The 19227-nt window shown below is 38.8% G+C and overlaps 1 protein-coding gene across 1 annotated transcript in view; it reads left to right on the forward strand.

The window, feature by feature from the left end:
• Positions 1 to 731: 731 nt before the first annotated feature.
• Positions 732 to 19227, forward strand: part of AGMO (alkylglycerol monooxygenase) — a 186176-nt gene continuing 167680 nt past the window's right edge. The window contains exons 1-2 of the mRNA XM_082045599.1: positions 732 to 935; positions 7654 to 7784. Coding sequence (XP_081901725.1) covers positions 807 to 935; positions 7654 to 7784 — 260 coding nt within the window. The 5' untranslated portion in view covers positions 732 to 806. The remainder of the gene's footprint in view (positions 936 to 7653; positions 7785 to 19227) is intronic.

Raw genomic sequence — 19227 nt, forward strand, 5'->3', positions numbered from 1 at the left:
TTTTATTTTCACTGTTTCTTTATGTTTCCCTGTTTTTCCCTCTAAATGAAAGCATAATAGGTGGCTTCTAGAGGCTACTTTCAGTGTAGTCATGTTAATCAGATCTATATAAAATTGAGCCATGATAAACTCTTATGAAAGATAAAAAATTAAAAATAATGGGAAGAGTGATAAACTGACTAATACAGCTAACCAAAGGAACCAACAAGCACACTTCAGCATGTTTCCCAAAAAACCTTAACATTTTAATCATTTTAATTTTATAAAAAATCTCCATTTTATGCAGAAGTTGAAACCTGAGCAATATTTGTGCACATGTAGAAACCTATCTGAAGATGATATAGGATACCTAGATCTCTACCGTTTAGGGGTTTTCTCAGAGTGAGAATAGGGACATGCAGTGGGTAGGTGTGTGACCGCTTTCTCTTGACACCCAGAAGTGAGCCATGCACGTGATGACACATACGACAAAACAAAAAAAAACCAACCAAACCAAGCAACCCCAAACAACAGAACCAACCAAACAAACCACAAACAAAAACAAGAACTCCAAACAACAAAAACAAACAAAAAACAACAAAAGAAAACAGCACGATTCAAAGAGAAATAGGACATTGGAGGCTTTCCCAGCAGCCTTCAAGCCCCTCCGAGCCATGGGGAAAGGCAATAGGGCCGTCGGGCCATGTTAAAATTCGGGAGCTGCGGCGCGCTCGGAGCAGGCGCCGGTGCGGAGCGGGGCGGGCCGGCGGCGGGTCCCCGCGGCCAGGGCACCCGCAGCCGCGCAGCGGGGCCGCGGCAGCTGGGCCATGGGCAGCCCGGGGGGCGGCCCGCGGGCCACCGAACCGGGACAGCAGCTCCGCGCCCTCTTCTATGCGCTGCCGCCCGGCGAGAGCTCCTTCCACACGGTGGAGGAGGTGCCCGACTACGTGGAGAAGGTGAGAGCCCCCTACCCACCCCTCCTCCGGCAGCAGCCTTGGCCGCCCCCTCCACTCAGCCTGCGCGCAGCTGCCGCCTTCTTTTTTTCAAAAGGCACAGGCGGCCCAAAGAAGCAATGTCCGCAAAAGGGCACCCGAATTACGATTAAATACCTTGGCTTTCTTTGCTTTCACTCCTAGGCTCTCTGTGTGCAAGTTGCCTGTGTAACCATGCACTCTACTTTAATGTATTTTAAATGAAAGTTGAGATGCTTTCCCCTGATACCAGGAGCTAAAGTTTTCAGAGAAGCACCCCAAAATATCTGAGGGTTGATGTTAACGTGTTCAGTGCTGCTGGATGTAGTGACAGCAAATGGAACTGAGTAAACCAGAAAACATGATACTGTGTTTGGCTATTATGGTTCTCAAAACAAGCAAAAAGTCAGGTCTCTGTGCCCTGACAGCAAGTGCTACAAGCTCAAAGAAAGAAAAATAGAAATTAAAATAAAAAATAAAGATTGTTTAAGAGAATGAGAACAAATATTTGTGTTGGGACAGTGCTGTCTCCTAAAGCTCCAAGGCAAGAGTACAGAGGTCAAGGCTGAGCACTCCCTTGTCAGCAGGCAGCGTACATCCCTCCCTCCCCTCCTGCCCTGCCTGTTTATCCACTTCCATGAAGGTACCTTTGTTCCCTTCTGTCCTACCTATTGTACGTACCTTGGTGCCCAGCTCCTGCTGAACCTGGAACCGATGTGAGCTTTTTATGGAGACAGCAAATAAATACTATTTTGCCCTTGTCAAAGTAAATTCAGTCCAGCTTCACTGAAGATCAGCACTTTTTACAGAAGGTCCTGTTAACTTTGACTAGGTCCTCTGCCAGGTAGAACCTGGATTGGTGTGCAGCAGCTGCTGTTGCGCTGCAATGGGGGTGTCGTGGGTTGTGCAGAGCAGTGCAGCACCGTCAGCACCTTTCTAGGAACCGCAGTATGCAGCAGTCCCTCGCTGCTGGCTGTTACCAGCAAACATTGCCCTTTTGGACAGGGGAAGCGGACAGCTGCTACAAACCCAACCTGTGTGTGCAGTGTCTGGTCCATGGACTGCGTTTTGCAACTAAGCTATCACGTCATGATTGAGGAAGACTGTCTAGAGCTTAACAGTTTTGCCTAGTTGGCTGATCTCTTCCTCCAGGTCTATTGCCTATTTCAGTCCCTTTTACTGTTCCTTCATTTCCAACTGAGTATCATTCACTTCCTTGCCAGCAGCATTCTTTAACATCCCTGGGCTTTCTTTTCCCATGCAGATCTGTGCAATATTCAGCTCGGACCTTGGCCAAACCTGGAATTTCTTTTACTGGGCACACAACTGTAAAAATTTGCAGAACGAATCTTAATACTTCTTTGCATTATAAAAGTGCCTGCAGGATTCTGCTGTTGTAGAGCACCATTGTGATAAGTCTGGAAGGAAATATATACCTTAGAAAAAAACTACACTAAAAAAAAAGGTTTCCCATTATGGCTATACTTTGCAATAATTGCTGTCTTGGGTTAGTTGTACTAGAATTGCTCCTTTAGTGCTGTTGTTGCCAGAACAGATCTTTTGATGCATGGTTAGGTGGATGTGTAAAAGTCTTTTAGTGGTATGTCGTGTAAGTCTATGGCTTTGGTCTGAGCTTACACAGTGTTCACATCTCTTCTTTTGTCCATATGTTTGTAGGCAGAAGGTAACCATCTACAGTCCCTCTCCAGCTGCTTGTCACTGTTGTTTATTTGACCTACTAGTCTGGTAACTTGTCTTGGATTGTTTAGGGAACAATTGCAAGAGCAACAAATCCATTGGATTCAGCAGGGCTAGATTTAATAGTGACCTGATGAACTATTCCAAGGGGGCCTTGGAGTGTTAGCCTCTTGAGGTGGTACAAATACAGAAGTGGATGTCTGAGCTCAGCTCAACAACGAAAAAAAAAATTCTAGTGTCTAACTGGTAATAAATGAAGGCCTCAGCTTAAATACTTCACTCTAAAAGACAGAAATGATGATGAGTGTTTGAAATAAACTGCTCACGTTAGTGATTTCTAAAGAGGTGTGGTGTTTGTTTCCTGAGACACTGGCTAGTAGTAGGATTTAGATCTCAACTCTGTGATCTATCATGTATCAGATGGATGAGGGTATTTCTAGTACATTAGATCACATGCCTACCAGTGCTTGGGATATGTACCTTCCAACATGAGGCAGGTGGTAGAACCTCATAATTGAGTCAAATATTCATGTTTTTGGTGATCTACAAAACTGAGCACTTTGGTGACTTACCAAAAAAATGCACTTCATAGGAGTACCTCCTTTGAGCTAGAGTCAGCTGTGCTGTTACATCTGGGCAGCAAATGACAGCAGTGCGTGAAGCAACTCTGACTTTTGAGAACACAATAACTTCATTAGCTTAACTTCTGTGGTGTACTTTCTGGCTGTGGTTATATTACGTCAGTTTTCAGAGGCAGGACAGCTTCTGGTCCCTGCATCATGTTCTGTTCATGTTGGCAGAGCTGTATGTCCCAAGTCCTGTTTAAAATATGAACTGATCAGCCACCAGTGACTAGTAGGAAAGCTCTGCAGCAGTGCCCAGGGAACAGTCACCCTTCCAGCTAATCTCCATAATTCTGGGAAAAGGGGTCTAAATCTGGGACTATAATAATAGAATTTATTTTTATGTGAGCTTTTGTGATGCAGAATTTGAAACCCTTGATTTTGTCTTATTTCTAGGAATAGAAGAGAAAGTGTAAATCTGTTTTATTTCTCTGGAGCAGAACATTGTGACTCTTACAGTGTATACTGATGCTTGCCCTGTCCTTTCACTAGCATCCTCTTTGCTATAAGATCATATTCTTCACGTGGGGTTTTTTGGTTTGGTTTGTTTGGTTTGTTTTTGTTTTTTTTTTTTTGGGGGGGGTGGGGGAGGGGGTGGGGGTGGTGTTTTTTGGTTGGTTGCTTGGTTGTTTGGTTTTTTTTTTTTTAATTCTCTCATAATCTACAGATGGGCAGATGGAGTGCTGCTTTTTGCTTGCCGAATATATTTTTCATGAACAGCAACAACTTCACTTTTCACTTTGCTGCATTCTGAAATTATCACTTGTGCTCAGTAAACACTTTCATGAGTCAGATTCAGGAAGAGAGAACACTCTTCCTTCTGCTGGGAGCCCCAGGATGAAAGCTTTAAATTTATAATCACTGCTTTTCGTTTTACTCTCTGCTTTTGAGAGCCTAAAGATTAAGTTCACATTTGCACTCAATTCACATTTTAGGCTTTTCTCCTAAATAATGAGGCACAGAACCTTCATATTTAGTTTTACATGAAAGTTGAGATTCTTATGTTGTAAGGACCTGGGACCTTAAGAAAACAGAAATTGTTTCAAGACTTGCAATAAAACCATGAATTTATGCTGAGTTTCAACCTAGGATATTATTTTTTTGCAACTGTACAAAGCAGAAACTGATTTTAAATGGTACTTTGCATTCTGTAAGAGTTACTTATAAGGGAACCCCTCCTACTCAGTGCTCAGACTAAGACTTTCAAGTTATGGATCAGTTATTCAAGTAAATCACAAGCTAATGCAAATCTTCATTAAGTATTTCTGGTGATGGGTGAAGAGAAAGAAACTGGAAACAGAGAGAGAGTAAAACATTTATAGACTGAAAGATTTCAAAAGGATCTGGCTTCTGTCTCTGACCTGCGATGCCAACAGTGGCTATTTCTTAACTTTGTGCCATTTTGTTTGTAAAGAAAATAATTGAAAACTTTTGCAAAGCTGCCCATCTCAACAGGTTCCTTAAATGTCTTAATTGTCATTTTAACTTAAAGGAAAAAAAAAAAAAAAAGAAAGTAGTGATTAGTGAGGTTATTGTCAGTTATACTGACTGTCTTCTTTTTATTGGACTATTTGTGTCATCCTACTTCTGTTATAGATTTCAGGCTGTAGGTGGTTTGGGACAGGGCGTGCCTTTTCCTTCTGTTTTTATGTTTATATCTAACACGGTACGATCCTGGTCCATGACAATAGCTGGTAGGTGCATGGTTACATAAATAATACATACTAGTCTTGACATAGTTGATCCCTTTGATCTGCTTTGGACAAAGCTTAATGTAGATGTGTGGGAGGTGGTAGTAATTTCTTACATACTAAGAGGTATGCTATAAATCTTTCTTTTTGCAAGCTCCTTGATGGGCAGGAGGTTAAGGCTGTCTGAATGTTTCTCTGTCCTCCTTGCTATGACACTCCCTATTTGTGAGTCAAAAAGTTCTGTCAAGTGCTTGGCTGTCTCACAGCTTCACAGTGGGAAGAAAATATTTAATGAAGTCAATGGGAAAGAAGTTATATTAGTGCATATTAGTAAAAAGTCAAGTATTTTAACTGTTTCAGATGTTGCTAGGTAAAGTGAATTGCTACATAGAGTACAGGCATTATATACTTCCTATTCACTATTTTCATTTCATGAATAAAGCACCCCAATTTTTCTGTCCTGAGCCCATTCAATTTGCTGTGCAGCTTCTGCTGTTCTGTAACTTCAAACTGTCTGCAGTCTGTGCTAGACCTGGCTCCTAATATTGTGGTCAAGCATTTCTTACTTGTTCTAAGTAAGACCCTTTTATCTCTGCTGGAATGTATAGCCATGGTCATCAAGCTTTTTTGATAAGAATCTGTTATTTAATTATATCAATTACAAAACGTACATTAAAAGTCTTGTCTACTTAGAAATGAAGCAGATGGAGCAAAACAAGGTGTGTTTAAATTTTCCTAGAGTGTTTCAATGACTTCTAATGAAAGGGTGTGGGGTTTGTTTTTTATTTCTTTATTTATTTATCATTGTTTTCAAATATCCAAAGATTTACCACATTGGTGTTCTTGGGTGATTTTTAGGCTTTATCCATGGGTCTTCCTTTGCTTTCAAAGTTTCTTATCTCAACAGTTCATACGTAACCCAAGCAGGGTTTTAGATACCTAAAATGCTGTTAAAGAGCAATCTAGGCATCTAAATTAAAAAGTGCCACATTGATATTAATCTCTGTTCATCTGTTATTGTAACCTAACCCTGAGCTCCTGAAGTTTATGAACTTTCACATTTCCTAGACGCTATAAATCTCTTGCTGCTTGCATGGTTTGAATCATCCCATTCTTCTTCAACTGAGCAATCTGGTCTATATCCATCTTAGTCTCTTTAGTGTCCCAGCCTGGTAGGTATTCCTGGATCATATCTCACTTGGCAACAAAAATGAGCACCCTCCAAAATGCAATGGCATTTGCAGAGGCAACATGCTTCTTCCATTAAAATGTTGTATAGGCAGGAGCAGCCTCTCTTCCACAGCAGTGCAGTTTGGAGGGTTTCAGTCTGTGGATCTATATGTGTTCATAGGTCACTTGAAGAGGACAGCAGAACAAGAGTAACAGGACAAGTTTGGCAGTGTGATGCCTCCCGTAATGGTGCAGAAAGTCTCACAGGTCTTGTGTTTTGCTAGTCCTGCAAAACATGGTGGGAATTTTATGCCTCAGTGCCACAAAGAAGGAGTTGTATGAATGTTTTCAAGGTCATCCAGAAGTTTTCTACAGAGTGAGGGAGATGGTTGGAGAAATATTTCACGTCCACAGAGGTCTGATAAAAGTGAAATAGCTGTTTCCTATTTTCTTTGCCACAAGCTTTCTGGATTTTGGTGTTGGTGGCTGATATGCTGCCACTGCCTCATCATTCCCTTCACCCATGAAGTGCAGGGACTGTTAGGACTCCAGCATCAGTAAAAAAGCATATACTCTTCCACTTACTATTAAATTCTTTCTTCTTGCCTATACTGATGAAAATTTGAGAACAGCTGTAACAATCTTTCTCCACTCATGAAACACATTATTGTCACAATAATGTTACCAGTCCTACCACAAGACACATCCATACTTTTCTCTACTGGCTGCTGTTTTTGTGCATTTTCAACTTGCCAATTGACCTGGGACGCAAGATGGGCAGTGTGAATTGAATCCTGGACTGAAGCAGTGTTGTGAGTGAGAAGTGTTTCTGTCTCACTCATCATCATACTTTTATTCAGAAAGGCAAAAAATTATTTTACAGTTGGTACAGACAGCCCCAAAGTAAAAACGAACATTGTATCATTGCTACTTGGTCTGGAAAAAAGAACATATTGTATGGCCCACATTGGAATGAGCTACATGGTTACTGGGTTCTCTGATGGAAACGCGTACAGAGGAGCTGTTGCTATCTGCAGCAAAAAGCATGGCAGCAGAAATGCTGAGTAGGAAGAAACTAACTTCAATATGCCTTTCAGAGAATACTGTTGGATGCCAAATTCAGTGGCTGAATGCATTCAAAAACTGCTTACATATCAAATCGAAAGCAGATTCTGTTTTACCTTGTGGTTAGAGGAGTCCACAAATGGTGCTGCTCTTATTGATTTACTTGAATATGAAAAATATGAGTTTGGAAAGACTTTTGCATTTTGTTTTGATTCCATTTAACAATTTATGTGCAGAAAATATAAAATAATGTGGGAGGAAGTTAGTGCACTGGATTTATGCTGGTGGTGTGGTAGCCTTGTTCTTGTTCATAAGGTCTATGTGGGGCTTTATCACAGTAGTAGCTAGTAAGGTGCCAGACAACTCAAGAAGTATGTGACTACATAAACTGCTGTTAGGAAAGGTGGATCTAATTCTATTTGTGTTATGACACGTTTTCTTCAAACTCTTTTTCAGAGTATTCCATTCTTCATTGCTTTTATTGGGCTGGAGTTTGTTGTCAGCTGGTTTCAGAAGCGTAAGCTGTCAGGTCGGATCAATGATGGCATAAGTTCTCTTTCTTTAGGTATCCTGTCTCGACTGCCAGAGTAAGTATACGTGTTATATTAGCTTGTTTTTAATCACAAATAAGGAAGAAAATAGAATTATATATTGAAGTTGTTGCTAAACCAAAATGATTAAACGAGACGTGGATCTTACTTGCGTAAAATGAAGTTGCATAAAGAGTGTAAATGTCTTTCTAATCTGTAAGGCTAAATATGGTATTTGGAGGATATTTTCCAGTTCCAGTTATATTCATTTATATTTGATCTTGGCTGTCACATTTTGCTGATTCTGAGACTTCACTTGACTTGACCGTATCTTATGTTAGACTGTATGTTAGAATCTGAGCTTTTTTCATTAAACTTCAGAAAGAAGAAAACAAAATAAAACCAACAAACTCAAACATGTCCATTATTTGAATGAGCCTTTAAAATTATGTGCATATACCCAGACTGATAGAATTGTGAACATGCATGTGATCCAAAGTTCTTTGAGTTCCGTCGCAATATTGTGTTTGACTTCAGTGGATTTTAATGCCTGAAAGAATTGTTGCAAACATAATTATCTTCTCTCCGATGTAAAGGCTATAGGATTTACTTCAATTAGTTCATGGTGAACAGAGTTGTCTTTTAAAGAAATATCCACGGTGTATTACTACATACCTAGTAGCAGCGAATCTAGCAAATTCTTTATGTAAAAGCACTAAGCTTTTCAGGACATCTAATTACTTCTAAGGAATATAATGTTTTAGATTTGCCTTGGCATGATATGATCTTCCAGATGATAGATTTTATTACATTTTTTCTGTTAGAATGGGATTACATTTCTATTTCCCACATACAAATTTACAGATTACCATCAAATTGCATATAATCTGTTCATCACGTAAAGAAAAGTTTCTATTATTTGCATTTGACTATACGGTGTATTTTTAAGTCTTTCAATTATTCCCACAGTCCTTTTTTTCTGAATCCTCTGCAGTTTTTCAGCCTTCTTAGTGTTGATGTCTCAAGTGCACTCCATATTTCAGAAATTACTACATCAGTGCCAAATAATGAAGTCATTTGTTCTCTATTTCTACTTGTTGTTTCTCCCTATACATATTCCATGTCCTTTGAGCCATCCTTCATCCCCAAATATTTTTTTAGATTTTGTGGCTTACACCCCTCATTCCTAGGCAATATGTTCTTATATTCAGCCACATAGAAATACATGGTTGTACATGTGGTCATCCTGAAGTAGTTTGAATCCATGAAATGTTGTCTTTGATACTTAGAGATCCCTGGTTTTTGTCATTGCAAATTTTACTAAACATCTTCTCTTTCATGCCAGAATATTGAAAAAATACGTTAAAAGAGCACAGCAACAGAAAAATTATCCCTTCTGGCAAGTAGCACCTGTTTTCTGCAATGTGTAACTTGCCCACTTTGTAATCTATTGGACATTTGACATTTACTTGATTTAAAAAAAAGAGAAAACAAAAACAACTTTCTAATCAAGAAAAGTTTTGACAGGGTCTGTGTCTATGTCTTTAAATTAGGTATGAAGACAACTTGTGATAGATTATCTTTGTTATCTGTAGTAAATATCACAGATGAAGCCTTTTAAGGAGTTTGGTACATAAATAGTGTCACTTAGAGACACTCTCCAAAACTTGTCCTATATCTGCGAATAAGAGCCATGAGCTTTCAGTATGAGAACTACTCAAATATAAAGTAATGGCTGAATTATTTTAATTGAGAATTTTGTGAAACTGTTTTTGTACCTAGTGTACAACCTGTATTCAAACCATTTTGTTGATTTAATTATGACTTGTCAGCATGATCTTGAAGAAGAAACATTCCTTTTTTCATTATATTTTAAGGTGTAATAAATTAAATATTAATATTTATCAATATGTTAGACTTGTGTGTACCAATAGGGAAACCTGATAAAGGCTTACTCTAGTTTGCCTGCAGCTAATATTGAAATAGTTCTAATGTCACTTCTTCAACTTAAATTTTTTAGACAGTCACACACTTCAAAGGTTTACCATGCTAAATACTTATTTTTTTTTAATCTGAAATATTCAGGACTAAGTTAAACAAGGGGACTGAGATGCACGTAAATTAAGTTTGAATGGTTTTGTGAGGCCTTTTGGCTTTGTTTTGAGAATACTAAAGTGCTTCAGATGTACTTATTCCTCAAATAAATGCTTGCTAAGAAAACTAGTGTTGCATGTGTGGAACTCAGCTTTGCAAAGTGCTGAGAACTTTTATTATTTTGGCACTCAGTACTTTGCTGCAGAATTTGGCTTGTGGGGTATGCAGTTTTCTTTTGAATAAGAATTATTTTGCAAGCTTGTTTTAACTGAGTGAACCAAATGATCTTTAAGGACACAAACTTCACAGAATCAGGCAAATCTGCAGGATCAGTACACTTATTCATTGCTACACCAGCACAAGAAATCTCTTCCAGGTCACTTGTGTGGCTCTCATGGCTGGAAAGAAAAGACCCTCCTTGGCAGTTCTTTCCAAAAAAGCGTTCTGTAAAGCTTTTAACTTTCTGGCTGAATGTTATTATTATTTAATCGCATGTTAATATCAAAATTATAACATTGACTGCCTAGTGTAACAACTCTTCTGTAAGCAGGAGCTGTGAATGATAGACTGGCTAAAAAGGCTTGAACTGAAAGAAACAGAATAGTTTACCCTCCTGTCTTCTGCTTCCATGGTGTGAAAAAACTGGGTCAAAAAAAAAAAAAGCACATGCAAAATCTGTTGCTAAGACTTTCACTTCAGTCTTTCCCTTTCAGACAGAAAAAGGTACGTAAAGCTGACAGAAACTGCTAAAACAATATTTCAGCAGAACCCACAGCATCAGGGGAAATAGTAGTGCAAATCATTAACAGCTGAAGGTTAGATTAACACACCATTGATTGTATCCTCTCCCAGGGACTAATTTTCATTTTCTCAACTAGCAGCAATGGTTTGCCACTTCCTTAAAAAAATCTGTGGTTGAATCTAAAATGGTGGGCTTCAGTCTATTAGTTAGAATGAAGCTTCAGATGCATCATTGCAAAGAGGTCTTTACATTTAATGAAAAAAATAGGAGTCACGCACAGACCATATTCAGCCTCTGAGTATGTTTTTCCATTTCACAGTCTGTATAACAGAGGTGCTACATATCTTGAGGGAAAACAGCATTTATTCAGTGTTTCTTACTTCATTGTTGGAGAAAATGCAAATAATGAATTGTTGATATTTGTATGCCAAATATTAAAATAGTAGGTTCAAGAGGAAAAGTCTAATTGGACAAGGCAATGTGTTCTGGTTTTAGGCTCAACAGCATGTACTAAGTCTAATTACTTTGTGTGTAGGTATCACCTCTTGTAAAATAGCTCATATGTTTTTTAAATATAATTCTCTCTGCCTTAATCCATGCTATGCATTCCTCTGCATGTATGAATACTAAATGTTATATTCAATGAAAAGCAATTTTGGGGAAAGGGGGAAACCTGAATTACTAAGCTTACTCCCAGCATCCTAAATGTTGGTGGTTAAAAATTTCTGAGAACTTTTATTCTAAATAAATAAATAACTTTTCTAACTAACCATTGCCAGGAGACTTGAAATCCTGCTTTAAAAATATTCTCCCAAGAGAAAGTTTATTTTGGGTATAAATATACACTACACAAGTATGTGCATTATTTCATATTGGCCCATTTCTTTTTTTAAAGCAGCAGAACATAAATCAAATCAAAAAGTGTTTGGGGGATAACTGAAGTAGGCGTATTTTCAAACTAGTTGGGAAAGTCTCCGTTCTTTATGGTCACGCTCAATTGCCAATTTTTAGTGTTCAACTCTGCAACACAGTCATACAGTGTGTGAGTGTGTGTGTGTGTGTGTGTATATATATATGTATATATATATATAACACAGAGTTTTGTCAGTCAAGTCTGCAATGAACTCCTATTGAAAGAAAGCATTACAGTTTTACACATTATTTGTTTTGTCTTTTGTGAAACGGGAGATTCAAGTTCTCTGAAGTGTTGTTGAACATCAGAAAGCAATGAGAAAATGCTTTTTGATTACTTAATGCTTTTATGCATTTTAAGATATCTGCAGATGAGCAATAATTGAATCAAAGGAGTACAAATCCCATTTCTCCTGTAAACCAGTGTGGTTCGCATTTTTGTTCATCATTTAGATTTTAAGTAATCTTTTTCCAGAAGTTAGACTGAAGGGGCAGTTTCATGTACATTTTAGACCAACGCTGCTGTCAAATGAAGCCCCTTTGACTGACTGTCCTTCTGGTTGCTCATTCCTGCCTCTGCACCTTCTCACTCCTTTTACCAGCATCAGCATTTGTGTCACCCTGTGGTGAAGTGGCCCTGGAAGCGGATCCAGCACCCTTCCATCATATTGGGCTGTGTCAATCCTTACTGTGCAAAATCATGTACCAGAACAAGAAATAAGCTTAGAAAAAAACAGTCAGAGATTGCAGGATAAGAAATACTCAATTCTTTTGTAGCATTACTGAGATATCATCTTTAAAGTGTAAAATTTCAATCTGAAACCAGAAATTTTCAATTCTTAATAGTAGCAATATGCAGAACTGATTAGAATAGAGTCTGTTCAAACTGGTGCAAGGAGTTTACAACCCTGTGGAGATGGCAGTGTCCTGACAGAACACAAAATACTTGCCTGCATGGATTTATCCATTAACTATGTCCTAGTTTTTGAATTATCTGCTAGATACTTCATGTATGACTGCAGAAAATCATAATCTCATACATTAGTGATTGCATCTCGTAGAAGAAAATTTGATACATGCAATTTCTCGTAAATTATATTTTCACTTCAAGACTTATTAGGTAGATTTTTTTTTCTCCACATCTGTTTGACTAAGGCTTTGGACAGATGTTTATTTAGAGCATGGTCAGATGTGTTGCTTCTGATCCAGCTGCCCCCTCAGATCTGCCAACATAACTGCACATTTAATTGCTCCCTAACCTGGTCCTGACAAAGTGATCCAGCCAAAAGCAGAAACAAAAGCCCCCCAAGAACTATAAAAGAGGTGTTTAAGCTCAGCTGCATTCATTTTGACAGAGCCAGGTCAGGGTGCAGCTATGCACGCAATTATGCTGGCAGGTCTGAAGACTGGTAACCACCACACTTAGGGCAGTGATGAGCAGATGGGGCTAAACTGGAAAGGTAGTCGCTTAACCTGGTTAAATGGCAAGTAAAGCTGCTGGGCCATGCCATGCCCCTAAACCAAACTAGCTTCCGGCTACTGCGCTTCTGTCCTTCCTGTACTCATTTATGTAGTCCTCCCTTTTTCTTGTGTTGGTTCAGGAGCTCATCTCATCCTGGGCATAGGTATTTCAGTTCACTGTTAGAGCAAAATTATTTGCTTAAGGCAGAGAGGCAAGTGAGTGGGAATATGGCAACCAAGAGATGTATTGGCTTAGGCTCTACTGAACCTGCAGTCAGGACTATGCCTGCAGCAGCTAGCTGTGGCAATTTCAGACACTGTGTGTCATAGATGTTTTAAAAAAATATGATGTTAATAGGTAACAAGCCTGAAGAGACAGAATCTACTCACCCCCCTGTGCCTCCCGCTCTCCAAGTAGCACTGGGTAGCCTCCTGGCTGCACTGCCTGTATACAGTGCTAATTGTTCCCACATTTTGCCAAAGGTCACAGCCTTTACAGCCGTGTCAGAAGAACAGGTTTGAAATAACTCACTAATCTTATGTAGGTGAAGAGTCAGAGTAGGGTACAGTGTTGATAAGGGGGTAGTGCTGTGCAGTAGGAGCTGGTTACGTTTTCAGCAGGCAAACCTGACTATGGAAGGTGTTCTTCTAAATCAGTTCAGTTAGGCTCTTGGCAGTGACTGTCTACATGAACAGTCTTTGTTTGGTCTAGTAAGGTGGTTTTGATCTGGGTTGTTGTTAATGAATTGAGTGGAAGGAAACCAGTACTTGTTAGGATAATTAATCCACACAAGAGTTAGTATCTTCTAACTGCATCAGTTTAACATAGTTTTATAAATTTGGTGAAAATCGTGCTGTGGCTTTGGCCAAATCCAGCTGTGCCCAGTAAGGATGCTGGTGCCTACTGCCTGCTGTCAGGTGCTCATCGCCACCTCCACAATCCCCTGTTGCCATCTCCACTTCTCTCTGTGGTTAGTCCTTCCCAAACCACCTTTAGTGGTTTGAACTGTAGAATTTTGTTAACCTGGTTCATTTTGTGTGAAGCAGGCTGGAGAGCACCCATGTGAGCAGAGCTGCTGGCAGAGCAGGAGAGTACAAATGAGCAGCTCTAGACAGCTGGGCATGCATGGAGTGCTACTTTTTGGTGATGACTAAGGAAAGCTCTGAGTCAGAGTTTAAAACCCTGAAGTTTCTAATGAAATGACATATAAACTACTAAACATTACGAAGAGGATTTAGGAGAGAGACTTGGGAAATTTAGGATGCTTTCAAACTAATTGACTGAAACAACTGGTAGACCCTACCTATCATAGTTCTAGAGATTGCTGTATTTCACACGAACCTGTCAGGGAGCCAATTACTCTTTTAGGTTGTAACCTCTTACACAGACACAGCTGTTTGCAGAATGCACATTTCTATACATCCTTAGTATTGCATCATTGCCTTTTTCTATACAGTGGGGCCAGTAAATGGATCGGGGATTGCCTGTTTGTGAGTCTCAGAGCCCAGCTTTGCACCTGACATGTCTTTTGAAACAAAGACAAGCTGTGAGTGTTTGTTCTTGGATATTTTTGTGCTATTCTGTGAAAGTGCAGACTGTGAACTGAGTTTACTCTTATTGGAAATATGCTATTAATTAAGTTTAATAGTCTCTGTAGTTCACAAAATATATGAATTTCTCAAACGCTTAAATGTTGTGTAGATTTTTATTCCATGTTTCTGTATTTTTATTTAGGGTAAATTTTGTCATTTTGCACGCGTTTTGAAAAAACTCTAAGGAACTGCTGCTGTGTAGAGTATCTGTCTGACTGAAGCACTGATCTACTAAAAGATGCATTCAGCATAGATCAGGATGCCACTAGATGGAGCACAGGGGTAGCATTTTTATAGCTGGCCGAACTAGTTTCCTGGGTCAACACTTAGAAGGTATGGAAACTGGGGAAAAATGTTTCATAATGATTCTGTAAATCAGTGTTACAGATCTGAAAAGAATAGACTTTCACCACTGTGTATATAATGGACAAAAGCAAACTATCATTTAAAAAGTTGCAAAATATGACCAAAGCCCTTCAATATAAATTCTTATGTAAATATTCTTCCTCATTTCATCATTTGATGTACTATGCTGTATCTCTGAAGGTATTTCACTGTATTTTTATAGAGCATAGCAACTGTCATCTGTTACCAGTTCCTTTGTTCTAGATAAATTCAGAAGAACTAATCTGAGTTGAATATAATACTCTTTTCTCTTTCCTTATTACTTCTGTTTATATGTGACCTTTGAGAATATTATAGGCTTGTTCCTTAAACTGTAATGCAAATTTGCTGACTTCAGTGGAACAACCAAGTGGGAGAGATCAAAATCAAATCCTCTGTTGGAAGAAGGTACTAAGTAAGCATTTGTGTTACACTTATATGGTGCTATTTACACAAATATTGAAAAGTCAGGTCTTTTGCCTCTGAGAACACAATGTTCTAGAATCAGCCAGTATTGTGTATCCTGAATTTACTGGAATAGAATTTACTGCCCAGTGTGCTGGGCTGGTATAAATAGGTGTAAAGAAATGTAACTTACATTCTCATAAAAGAAGAAGAGTAAGCTACAATGACAGAAGCTCAGCTGCACTGAAGTTTTTAGACTAGGATTTGTGATCCTTTAAAGATCACATTTAATTAAATTTACCTGAAGATCTTGCATGAACTTAGGTCAAAAGGTGTTACTACTGTGAATTGTATCACTAAGGGCTGTGGAACTTCTCATGAAAATTATTAAGTTGTGCTGGATTTTTAATTGATTGCTTGTTTATGTATAAAAGAGCAAAGATAAACAGCAAGTGACTTGAATTATGTAGATAAAACTTTGACTTAAAAATAAAAAAAGCATAACACTAAGTTTTATTCTTTTCCTTCCAAAACCTGTTGTTTCATGTTTTATTCCACCCACTTCAGTAAATTAATATTAGTGTCCTAAATTAGAGAATAATCAGTGAAGTGCAGCAGGAATAGGTTTGGTGGAGAAAAGGTCAGCTCTGTCAGACAAAACGTAATGCAATACTGTGTACAAGCTAGTTGAAATACCAAACTCACCTCCATTTTACTTCACTTTGCATTTGATAGTTTTTCTTCTCATTGAGTAAAACTGGGGCTTTTCCTTATTTAGGCTAAAACTCTAGAGGAGAAAGCCATACTGAGGAAGAGGAGAAGCTTTGATTCAGCTTTTGTGTCTGGTGGGAACATTTTCTCAAAATGTAGGTGCTATTTCCTGTAATCAAGGGCTTTCCAGAGCCTGATAATCATTTCCCAGCTGTATCATTTTGGTGAATTATTTTTTAGCCTTGGGTTATTTCATGACTGGTTTTGCATATTAAGAATGGGAGAGGATCATATTCATCTTGATGATAGAAAACAGGGAATAGAACTCCCACAGCTCCCTCTCCCTTTTCCTCCACCTTGTGGAAAGTTTGGCTTTGTGCTAAAGCGTGAAAAGAGCCTTGACTGCAGTATGTCAGGCATATTTCAGCTCGATTTGTGTCAACCCTAATAAGTCAGCTGACAAGGTAATAAATTGGGTGTCTGTTCAAGACCTGGCACCTGTACAGGAAATAAAAGGGGATTTCAGTTGCAGGAGGTTTGCTTTGTTTTCCAAATGGACCTTTTCTCAAGGCTCCTCTACCTCCTCCCCCCTTCTCCTCTTTACTGAAATCATGTTATCAAAATGTTTATTTCAATTGTGACTGGAGCCAGTTTTTCATCTGGAAAAGCAAGCTCTATGAGTATCCTTGGAAATGGAAATCCTTGTGCTTTCCACTCTGAAACAAAGGCTTACAGAGAATTTAATTATTCATGTATCCTGCTGTGACATATACGGTCTGAATAATTTCAAATTATTGAGAAACTGCCTTTGTTCAACATTTTGAAACTTTACATTCACATAGTTTGAATCAGGCTAGGAGAACTGAATTTATTTAACCCAGGGAAACGGTATTAGTAATAACTCACTATTTTCAATGATAATATAACCTTGTGACCAGGGTGTCTTAACATGTTTCCCTCTGTGTCTGACCTCCAAGGATGCAAGTCTGTTAATGCCCTTGAGAACCGAGCTTTTGTAGGTCCAGCTGTAGAGCTGTGTTTTTAGCTCTGGGGCCCCAGGTTGGTTCCCAGTGTGACATGAGGTGGTGACTGCAATAGCAGTGAGAGCCCATGCGGTTACCATGGGGTCTTCAGTTTTGATACACGGATCTTACTCTGTGTTCAGGGGAGAGACAACAGCTACTGTCTCTGACCCTTTTCCGTTTCAGGGACTGTCCTCGGCACCATGGAGGAGGCTTCCTAAAACTTCCAGGCTCTAAGGCTGATGTGTGAGTCGGAGGAAGCAAAACTTTGAAAACAGGCAGCTGCCTTTTTTTCCAATTGATTTTCCTCCACCTTCTTCCTCCTTCTGTATCCCATAGGGATCTACCATAAGTAGATCTTCACGTCCACATGGGGAGTTCATCTCCCAGAATTTCCTTCTTGGACATTTTTAATTAGACGAAGTGATAATCTTACCCAGTGGAAGGAGAAGGGGGGAAATGGTTTATTAAAACAGATATTATTACCTTTGAGTAATGTATGAACTTTAGAAACAAGGAGATGAGAACCCTCTCTCAAAAGCAAAACTGTTTCCTAGTGCATACTTGGCACATAAAAAGAAAATTTTCAGCAGAAATGTTCAAAATCCAATAAAATAAGTCTATGCAATGTACACAATAAGGTTGTCTATATAGTCTGTCTGTTCTAGGAATTATTACTCCTTATGCAGAAGATTTGACTAGATGACAAAAGTCCTACATATCTGCTTCTGTCATTTTCATCATTTAAAACTAACATTTAAATGAGGAAAAAATTTTCTTATGTTCTCTTCAATATCTTCAAGAAATGAAAATGAAAGTTATGGAAGAAAAAAAAGGAGGAATATAAACCTTTAAAACTCCAAGTGAACTTTCAGAATCATGATTGAATGCAAGCTCTGGACTTTCCTATCTATCACACTGTAAATTTGAAAAAATACTTAGCTAAGCAACTCTTCTTTCTCAGCATTGCATAGTCATATGATGGATTACTCTAAATTAATTACTGTAATCAGCTAGTGTTATGTGCTGTAGAGTTGTGATTCAAGCATGAAGGAAAGAATAAGCAAATTCTGATTTGTACGGCAAATTACATGTATAAAAAATGTGTTGCAGGGTTAGCTCAAGTTTTACACCTTGGCCTCAGCTTGTGGGGGGAAAAAAATAAAAGGACTCGAGGGTGAAATACTGAAAGCTGATCAAAAATTGAGGAAGTGTACCAGTTCACATATCTTTTGGATGTACTGCAAAGGCATTATATGTTAATAAAGGCAAAAGAATAAAGTAAGAAAGCAGTACCTAATAATAACTGATACTCTGTGTTGCAAGAGGTGTTTTAAATTTCCTGGTCATTGAAAAGATGTTAAAAAATGCCCGTTTCTTTGTGTTTGGATAATATCAGCTCCCTTCTGACCTGTTGTGAAAGGGATTGAGAATTTATACTGAACTTTACAGATGCCTCATGAGGTGAATTGCAAAAATCTGGTTGGACACTATAATCTTCTTTAAAAATATTTATAGAACACAGCCCTTATGAAAATTAAACATGTTCCAGGTGTGCATGGTCCAACTTCTGGGCATGGCTAAGTTGTTTTTGAAGTGGTAGATGCACCTGTCATTGCTAGTCAGGAGAAATTCTTCATCTGCCAGCTGCTGAAATGAAAGTTTGTGGGTTTTGTTGTGTTTTGGTTTTGTCCAAGAGAAAAATTGGGATAACTGTAGTAAAGATAGGAATGACTTGCAGGTAAGATGTGGCTGTGGAAAAGATATTTGTGCTCTTCTTCCCGAGCAGTAACTCCTTGTACAGCTTCGGCTTCTCAGGATAAAATGGTGGATGTGATAGTGTGCTCCTCACAGTCTGGTATTGGGAGCTCAGGATTTTCAACTGACTTTATTTCTTGGTAATTGAGGAGCATCACAGAAGCTCAAGATGTTTCCTTCTAGCCTTATTCAAAACACCATTATGGGAAAAGGTGCTAATTCCAGAAGTGTAAAATGTCTCTACAAAAACGTGGAGGTGACCACAAAATTCAGTCATAGCGTGAGGGATGGTTTGCAAGCTGAAACAGACACGTTTGCTGAAGTTCCCTCATGTTTGGTGCAGCTACCCAAAAGGACAGGACATGGCCAGACCATCTTCAGGCATGCTTCCCAGGTGTGACAAACAAAGCTTTAGAGG

Source organism: Streptopelia decaocto (genome assembly GCF_964273445.1).
Source record: "Streptopelia decaocto genome assembly, chromosome: 2".
Lineage (NCBI taxonomy): Eukaryota > Metazoa > Chordata > Aves > Columbiformes > Columbidae > Streptopelia > Streptopelia decaocto.